This window comes from Saccoglossus kowalevskii, chromosome 1, assembly GCF_978046115.1.
Source record: "Saccoglossus kowalevskii chromosome 1, keSacKowa6.1, whole genome shotgun sequence".
NCBI lineage: Eukaryota > Metazoa > Hemichordata > Enteropneusta > Harrimaniidae > Saccoglossus > Saccoglossus kowalevskii.
The window spans coordinates 44274188-44284905 of NC_140641.1; the positions used below are offsets into that span (position 1 = coordinate 44274188).

Below are 10718 nucleotides of genomic sequence, written 5' to 3' on the forward strand. Positions count from 1 at the left end.
ATTTACTGTATTTGGGTTGATGAACTATGTATACTTTGCACAATCACAGTATTTGGGAGGATGGACTGTGGTATATACCATGCAGTATCACATGATTTGGGTGGATGAACTGTATATGCCATGCAGTATTACAGGATTTGGGTGGATGAACTGTATATGCCATGCAGTATCACAGTATTTATGTGGATGAACTGTGTATACCATGCAATATTACAGAATTTAGGTGAATGAACTGTGTATACCATGCAGTATCACAGGATTTGGGTGGATGAACTGTATATGCCATGCAGTATCACAGTATTTATGTGGATGAACTGTGTATACCATGCAATATTACAGAATTTAGGTGGATGAACTGTGTATACCATGCAGTATCACAGTATTTATGCGGATGAACTGTGTATACTATGCATTATTACTGTATTTGGGTTGATGAACTATGTATACCATACAATATCACAGTATTTGGGTGGGTGAACTGTGTAAACCATGAAATATCACAGTATTTGGGTTGATGAACTGTGTATACCATACAATATCACAGTATTTGGGTGGGTGAACTGTGTATACCATACTATATCACAGTATTTGGGTGATGAACTGTGTAAACCATGCAATATTACAGAATTTGGGTGGATGAACTGTATATACCATAAAATATCACAGTATTTGTGTGGATGAACTGTCTATACCATGCAATATTAAAGAATTTGGGTGGGTGAACTGTGTATATCATGCAGTTTTACTGTATTTGGGTTGATGAACTGTGTATACTATGCAAAATCACAGTATTTGGGTGGATGAACTGTATATGCCATGCAGTATCACAGTATTTATGTGGATGAACTGTGTATACCATGCAATATTACAGAATTTAGGTGGATGAACTGTGTATACCATGCAGTATCACAGTATTTATGCAGATGAACTGTGTATACCATGCATTAATTTATTACTGTATTTGGGTTGATGAACTGTGTATATCATGCAGTTTTACTGTATTTGGGTTGATGAACTGTGTATACCATACAATATCACAGTATTTGTGTGGGTGAACTGTGTATCCCATACTATATCACAGTATTTGGGTGATGAACTGTGTAAACCATGCAATATTACAGAATTTGGGTGGATGAACTGTATATACCATAAAATATCACAGTATTTGTGTGGATGAACTGTCTATACCATGCAATATTGCAGAATTTAGGTGGGTGAACTGTGTATATCATGCAGTTTTACTGTATTTGGGCTGATGAACTGTGTATACTATGCACAATCACAGTATTTGGGTGGATGGACTGTATATACCATGCAGTATCACAGTATTTATGTGGATGAACTGTGTATACCATGCAATATTTCAGAATTTAGGTGGATGAACTGTGTATACATGTACCATGCAGTATCACAGTATTTATGTGGATGAACTGTGTATACCATGCAGTATTACTGTATTTGGGTTGATGAACTGTGTATACCATACAATATCACAGTATTTGGGTGGGCGAACTGTGTATACCATACTATATCACAGTATTTGGGTGATGAACTGTGTAAGCCATGCAATATTACAGAATTTGGGTGGATGAACTGTATATACCATAAAATATCATAGTATTTGTGTGGATGAACTGTGTATACTATATAATATCACAATATTTGGGTGGATGAACTGTGTATATCATGCAGTTTTACTGTATTTGGGTTGATGAACTGTGTATACTATGCACAATCACAGTATTTGGGTGGATTGACTGTATATACTATGCAGTATCACATGATTTGGATGGATGAACTGTATATACCATGCAGTATCACAGGATTTGGGTGGATGAACTGTGTATACTATGCACATTCACAGTATTTGTGTGGATGGACTGTATATACATTGCAGTATCACAGGATTTGGGTGGATGAACTGTGCATACCATGCAGTATCACAATATTTGGTTGGATGAACTGTGCATACCATGCAGTATCACAGTATATTGGTGGATGAACAGTGTATACCATGCAGCATCACAATATTTGGGTTTATGAACAGTGTATGCCGTGCAGTATCACAGTATATGAGTGGATGAACAGTGTATACCATGCAGTGTCACAGTATTTGGGTGATGAACTGTGTATACTATATAATATCACAGTATTTGGTTGGATGAACTGTATATACCATGCAGTATCACATTATTTGGGTGGATGAACTGTATATACCATGCAGTATCACATTATTTGGGTGGATGAACTGTATATACCATGCAGTATCACAGTATTTGGGTTGATGAACAGTGTATACCTTGCAGTATCACAGTATTTATGTGGATGAACTGTTTATACCATAAAATATCACAGTATTTGTGTGGATGAACTGTGTATACCATGCAATATCACAATATTTGGGTGGATGAACTGTGTAAACCATAAAATATCACAGTATTTGGGTGGGTGAACTGTGTATACCATACTATATCACAGTATTTGGGTGATGAACTGTGTAAACCATGCAATATTACAGAATTTGGGTGGATAACTGTATATACCATAAAATATCACAGTATTTGTGTGGATGAACTGTGTATACCATGCAATATTACAATATTTGTGTGGATGAACTGTGTAAACCATAAAATATCACAGTATTTGGGTTGATGAACTGTGTATACTATATAATATCACAGTATTTGGGTGGATGAACTGTGTATATCATGCAGTTTTACTGTATTTGGGTTGATGAACTGTGTATACTATGCACAATCACAGTATTTGGGTGGATTGACTTTATATACCATGCAGTATCACATGATTTGGATGGATGAACTGTATATACCATGCAGCATCACAGTATTTGTGTGGATGAACTGGATATACCATGCAGTATCACAGGATTTGGGTGGATGAACTGTATATACCATGCAGTATCGCAGGATTTGGGTGGATGAACTGTGTATACTATGCACATTCACAGTATTTGTGTGGATGGACTGTATATACATTGCAGTATCACAGGATTTGGGTGGATGAACTGTGCATACCATGCAGTATCACAATATTTGGTTGGATGAACTGTGCATACCATGCAGTATTACAGTATATTGGTGGATGAACAGTGTATACCATGCAGCATCACAATATTTGGGTTTATGAACAGTGTATGCCGTGCAGTATCACAGTATATGAGTGGATGAACAGTGTATACCATGCAGTGTCACAGTATTTGGGTGATGAACTGTGTATACTATATAATATCACAGTATTTGGTTGGATGAACTGTATATATCATGCAGTATCACATTATTTGGGTGGATGAACTGTATATACCATGCAGTATCACATTATTTGGGTGGATGAACTGTATATACCATGCAGTATCACAGTATTTGGGTTGATGAACAGTGTATACCTTGCAGTATCACAGTATTTATGTGGATGAACTGTTTATACCATAAAATATCACAGTATTTGTGTGGATGAACTGTGTATACCATGCAATATCACAATATTTGGGTGGATGAACTGTGTAAACCATAAAATATCACAGTATTTGGGTGGGTGAACTGTGTATACCATACTATATCACAGTATTTGGGTGATGAACTGTGTAAACCATGCAATATTACAGAATTTGGGTGGATAACTGTATATACCATAAAATATCACACTATTTGTGTGGATGAACTGTGTATACCATGCAATATCACAATATTTGTGTGGATGAACTGTGTAAACCATAAAATATCACAGTATTTGGGTTGATGAACTGTGTATACTATATAATATCACAGTATTTGGGTGGATGAACTGTGTATATCATGCAGTTTTACTGTATTTGGGTTGATGAACTATGTATACTATGCACAATCACAGTATTTGGGTGGATGAACTGTATATACCATGCAGTATCACAGTATTTATGTGGATGAACTGTGTATACCATGCAGTATCACAGTATTTGGGTGAATGAACTGTATATACCATGCAGTATCACAGGATTTGGGTGGATGAACTGTATATACCATGCAGTATCACATGATTTGGGTTGATGAACTGTGTATACTATGCACAATCACAGTATTTGGGTGGATGGACTGTATATACCATGCAGTATCACAGGATTTGGGTGGATGAACTGTGCATACCATGTAGTATCACAATATTTGGTTGGATGAACTGTGCATACCATGCAGTATCACAGTATATTGGTGGATGAACAGTGTATAGCATTCAGCATCACAATATTTGGGTTGATGAACAGTGTATACCATGCAGTATCACAGTATATTGGTGGATGAACAGTGTATAGCATTCAGCATCACAATATTTGGGTTGATGAACTGTGTATACCATGCAGTATCACATTATTTGGGTGGATGAACTGTATATACCATGCAGTATCACATTATTTGGGTGGGTGAACTGTATATACCATGCAGTATCACAGTATTTGGGTTGATGAACAGTGTATACCATACTATATCACAGTATTTGGTTGGATGAACTGTATATACCATGCAGTATCACATTATTTGGGTGGATGAACTGTATATACCATGCAGTATCACATTTTTTGGGTGGATGAACTGTATATACCTTGCAGTATCACAGTATTTGGGTTGATGAACAGTGTATACCTTACTATATCACAGTATTTGGGTGATGAACTGCGTAAACCATGCAATATTACAGAATTTGGTTGGATGAACTGTATATACCATAAAATATCACAGTATTTGTGTGGATGAACTGTGTATACCATGCAATATTACAGAATTTAGGTTGATGAACTGTGTATTCCATGCAATATTACTGTATTTGGTTGGATGAACTGTGTATACCATGCAGTATCACAGGATTCGGGTGAATGAACTGTATATACCATGCAGTATCACAGTATTTATGTGGATGAACTGTGTATGCCATACAATATCACAGTATTTGTGTGGATGGACTGTGTATGCCATAAAATATCACAGTATTTGGGTTGATGAACTGCGTATACCATACAATATTGTTGCAGGTGTCAATCAGGCGTCAAAACACGAAAGCAACTCCGTCAAAAACAGGTTCCTTTAATAATCGTGGACTTTCCAAAGAAAACGTTACAGTACTGTTACAGGATGTTACTTCCTGTCATTGCATATATTGACTTTGAATGTGTACACTTAATAAGTAGTACCAAGGTCATATCTGTACTTAAGACTTAAATAACTAATTAACTATAAACTTGGTATGTAATAAAACTCTGCTAAACTAAATAACAATAATTATAGTATTTTTCTGGTATGCGAAATTATACTGAGTTAAACATATCATTTATTTCTACTAACTTTTTAACACTAACTACATCTACCATAATCATGTCATAACTGACTCTCCAAGATGACCATCTTGAGGGTGCCATACTCTCCCCCTCCAAATAAAATGCCACCTGACATTTAAAATTTTGCTATCTGAGTCATGTTCTATTCTAGCTAAATAGAACAACTAATAAAATTCAATACAATTTTCAAATAACATAAACTGTTCAAAATGTTCATTCAAAGTTCAATAGTTCAAGTCCTATGTTCATGTTAAACTGCGTCGCTGGGATTTGATAAAAAGTCCATTCTTAGGGATTTCTCCTTTACACTGCATGCAAGTTCCCTCTTCTACATGACTAGCATGACTCATAAGTGCCTGTGGCCACAAGGAAACTTATGGTCAAAAGATACAAAATCTTTTTTTTTATAAATGGCTATTTTAGTGATTTTGCACACTATTGCAAATTTACAGTTTTAACAATTAATTGCTTTGATATTCAGTAGAGCTACAACAGTAATTTCCCAGTTCTTTTGATATTGACACACAATGTCATCCAATATCCTCCTTTTTGTAGGTATTACTTTTCCTTGAAATATAGATCATCACAGATACAGATTACCAAAGATTTCCTGGTTTAAATACAATTCAGGTAATAATCCACTATGGCCTACCCATAACTGCACTGTATATTCCATTTTCTGCTTCGTTCACTAGTGTTCTTTTATCTGGTTTCTCAACTGATGTCACATTTGTATTCAATTTTTCTTCAGTATATTTTTTTAGTGTTTAAAAATTAAATTGTATTTTAGTTAATTTATATGTTCAACATTCAATGTTCCACATCAGTTATACAGATTGATAGTCCATAACAACACAATAGTGTCAGTATGTAATAATAATAATAATAATAATAATAATAATCTTTATTGAAACCGTATCCCGGAGTGGGATCTTAGTTGAAAATACAATAAAGTAATACAAAAAAGATAGCAAAAAAAAAAAAAAAAAAAAAAAAAAAAAATAACACAAGACATTCAAAGACAATAGAAAATAAAAAATAAAATTAAATTATTTGGCGGTTGGTTGAGGCAACTGGCATTTTAAGATTTTTTCTTGTCGTAATTTGAAACAAGTGTGGATGAATTTTCCTAGTTCAATGATTGTTTTGTCATTTTTAATTTTTAGTATATTTGTAAGTTTTTCGTCATCCGTCCCCAAGTTGCTTATATTGTATTTAATATTCTTGATCATGATTTCTCGTTCCTTCTTGTATAAATCACAATTGAGAAGAAAATGTTTTTCGTTTTCAATTTCCTGTTTGTCACAAACTGGGCAAATTCGGTCCTCCGCTAAAATGTTATTATATCTGCCCCTTTCGATTTGAAGGGTATGAGCACTTATTCTGAGTTTTGTCATAGCTGCTCTATGATTTGGATTTTTGATTGTGGTGAGATATTTTTCATATGCAAATTCTGTTTTAATTTTCCTATAGGTTCGTAACTTGTTTTTATGGTTTTTACCTTTATTGTCATCGTGTAATGTTTCTGTACTATGTATTTCAAAGGATTGTTCTAGTTTGCGCGTTACTGTTTCAGTGATTTGTTTTTCATCAAGAGATTTATGGTTTTCCCAAATATTTCCCATATTTAAATTTTCTAAAATTTGTTTTATGTCTGTTACCCAGTTGTCTTTTCCTTTTTTTATCAAGATGTATCCCAAGATTGTAAGCTTCATGTACTAGCGAATTTGGGTTAGAATTATTAATTTTGATCCAATATTTGATCATATATTTTAAGCTTGATGCTAGGAGAGGATATCTTCCCAACTCTAGTAGGCTTGCCAAATTACTTGCTTTGCTATTTACTTTTAGAAGGTATTTGCAGAAATGTATTTGTACTTTTTCCATTTGTGTTGACAGATTTGCCATTAGATGCGATTTATTGATGTTCTCGCTCGTCCAAATTTCACTGCAGTAAAGCATAATTGGTTTTACAATTGCATCGAACATTTTTAAGTATGTTTTGATTGGAGTTAGTTTTTCTGAGAATAGCATTTGTTTCATTTTGAAACATGCCTTCATTGCTCTAGCTCTGAGGTCTTCTTGTGCTCCGATGAATTTACCTGATTTGTGTAGTTTAATGCCGAGGTATGTGTAGGTTTTTGTATTTTCAAGTTCCTTTCCATCAACATAGAATTTTAGTTTGTCCTGTGATTTTTTTGACCTACTAAACATGATGATTTTTGACTTAGAGATATTAATATTGAGTTTCCATTTCTGACAGTAAGTTTCAAGAGAATTTATGGCATTTTGTAAGCCAGTATGTGATTGGGATAATACTACAAGGTCGTCTGCATATAGCAGACATGGGAGACTTGTGTTTAGGAGACTTGGTGGGTCATTATGAGCCAAGTCTAATGATGTTTTAATGTCATTTACATAGATATTGAAAAGGAGTGGGCTGAGTCCATCCCCTTGTCTAATTCCTCTATTAATTGTGAAGCTGTCTGTTACACACTGTTTAAGTTTAACACATCCTGTTGAGTTCAGATAAATGGATTTTATGATGTAGAATTTACCTGTAATACCACTTTGGATAAGTTTCCAGAAGAGACCTAGATGCCAGATGGAATCAAAGGCTTTCTGGAAGTCAATGAAACAAGCAAACAAAGTCTTTTTGTTGCTCAGGTATTTTGTGGTTAGTTGTTTGAGGACAAATAAATGGTCTTTGGTGCTACAGTTTGGCATGAATCCTATTTGTTCTCTGATAATTGTGTTGTTTTCCTTTAGATGTTTCAAAAGCCGTTGCTTAAGAATGGAGGTGAAAAGTTTACTGACACTATTAAGAAGTGTGATGCCTCTGTAATTGTTTGGATTTGTTTTGTCTCCTTTTTTGAAAATAGGAGTGATCATACCTAAATTCCAGCGATTAGGGATGTATCCACTCTGCAGGATTAAATTGAATAGTTTTTGTAGTGGTTTTATTAGTGGGTTCCTGCTGGCCTTGATCATTTCATTGGTAATTTTATCTGCGCCTGGAGCTTTTTTATTTTTGAGTTTAGTTATAGCATTTTGGATTTCTAATTGTGAGATGTACTTGTCTAAGTTGGCTTTAGGTAGAGAGAGTGATTCATGATTTTTTAGTTGTAGCTGCAATGAGTTTTCGCTCATTGTATTACTTGTTTCTTTACTCAGTTTCCTAAAATGTTCAAACCAGGTTTGACTGTCAACATTATCAGAGTCATTATTTATTTTGGTGTCTTTTAGCTCTCTTAATAAATTCCAGTACTCACTGGGGTTTGATTCACTAAAACTTTCGAGCTTGTTCAATATATCATTTTTAAAATCTCTCTTTTTCTTTTTTATTAGCCGCTTGTATTCCCTCTTCAGACTGTAGCATTTTTCTCTCAGTTTAATGTTGTATGGGTTTGCACTAAATTTACTGCAGATACCCAAAATTTCTTTCTTTAGATTATATAGGTCCTTGTTGAACCATTTTGGTTTACATTTAGTTTTTTTTGGTTTTCTCCTGATATGTTTTTTCAGACATCTGCCAGCTGCTTCAATGTAAATACTTGAAAGCATAGTATTTGCCTCATCAATTGATTGTTGTGTATTGTCAAAATGTTTAATGTTAAAGTTATTAATTAAATTTGTAATATCTCTGCTTTGTAGCGTTAGGTTGAATATCAAATTTGACTCGCTATTCCAAATGTAAGTGTCAGTTTCATGTACTAATTTATCACTGTGGGAGTGTGTTATTTTCGAAATATTTTTTGTGTAAATTGCATTTGTTTGAAGATGAAAAGTTATTTGGCAGTGATCTGAGAGTAATAAATTAAGAGGGTGAACATAGAATAGATTAATTTTGTTAAATAGATTATTGCTAACAATAGTGTAGTCAACTACACTGCTGCCTTTAGTTTGATGACAAGTGTACTTGCCAGTTTTATCTCCTATACATCTACCATTGAGGATGGTTAGTTCTGCGGATAAACATAGATCCAACAATGAGTCACCATAATGATTTTTTACTGCCAAGTCTTGAGATGCCCTTTTTCTAATGTTAATATTTGGAGCAGATGACTGATAGTTAATTTTACTGAAAGAGGTCAATTCCATAATGTTTTTGGTTCTGGCATTGAAATCGCCTGATAGAATAACTGAACCACGTTTTGAATATCTATTAATATCATCCTCCAATACTTGAAATAAATTTGCGTCTTTCCATTTAAAAATACTTGAATACTGCGGGCTAAGATAAATGGTGCCGTAATAAATATCCTCGTCAAGATTAAAAAATTCTTTGTCTAGGAGCAGCCAGAGAAAATCATCACTTCCACTCTTCACTTGTTTAATGCCCTTTTTTAAAGTGTTTCTGAAATAGACAATGATTCCTCCCGAGTTAGAGCGGGCTTTTTTGTGTTTATCAGCTCGAAATGAATGAAAATGGCAAAAATTTGGCAATTGGATACAGGAATCTGCACCCGTTTTGGTTTCCACCAGACTAATAATATCAAAGTCACTAATAAGATCTAAAAAGTTATTATCTCTAATTTTGAGATCTAAACTACCATGAATGTTCCAGGAAGTACATTTAAGGGAGGGCTTATTAGCAACATTCATCATATAAAAAAAAAATACATTGAAAGCACACAATACCTGAATTCTAGGTCAGAAAATGTTTTCTAAAATGAGAATTTTTTGGAGTGAGTTCATTGAATCTATTGTTTTTTTATATAGCTCGCCAGGCTGGTAAGTAGGTCATCAAGTAATGAATATTGTCTACTGCGTTTTCTTCTGTTGAGTGTTGTTTGCTCTTTGTTTCTGTGACCATTGTTTCGCTCCATGTTGTGTTTAGTGTTTTGCTGGCCCAAAGGGTTGGTGTTAAAATCGTAATCTTGTGATTTGCCTTGATCCATTCTTTGCTCTGTAGCATCTGTACGTTTTATGATGGTCTGATATATATTACGTTTGAAGTTGGTGACTAGGAATTTAGTTCCTCTGTCATTTAGGTGCACTTTGTCTTCGTACAAGTGTAATATGTAATGATATTCATATTACACTGTTCTAATGTTTTGGTACATATTGCTGGTTTGTCCACATCCATGGAGCAATTGCTGGATATCCAGGTGGTAGAAATGCAATATATGGCATATTCAATACTGGTGCTGGATAACTAGGTGTTGGGATGTTGCTCATCATTTGTTCAGCTGGTCTAAATACGTTGGCTTCTGTATTATTAATGGTTGGGTGGATTTGTTGATAAGATGGTTGACCTAGTGAAGGATATGTCAACACTGATGGTGGTCTTCTCTCTCTAGTAGAATATCTGTGGGTTGATGGTTCTTCTTCCATGATGACTTGTTGAACTTCTGGTGTCTCCGCTATTGGATGTACAGACACAGGTATGTTGGTT

General features: G+C 34.5%; 1 protein-coding gene across 1 annotated transcript; it reads right to left on the reverse strand.

Annotated features, from left to right (window-relative positions):
- Positions 1-5565: 5565 nt before the first annotated feature.
- On the reverse strand, positions 5566-9925 carry LOC146750918 (uncharacterized). Its single transcript, XM_085498051.1, has 2 exons — positions 7640-9925; positions 5566-5676 (listed from the first exon to the last, which is right to left on the reverse strand). The coding sequence occupies exons 1-2, from the start codon at positions 9923-9925 to the stop codon at positions 5566-5568; spliced, it is 2397 nt and encodes a 798-aa protein (XP_085354177.1).
- Positions 9926-10718: the final 793 nt, after the last annotated feature.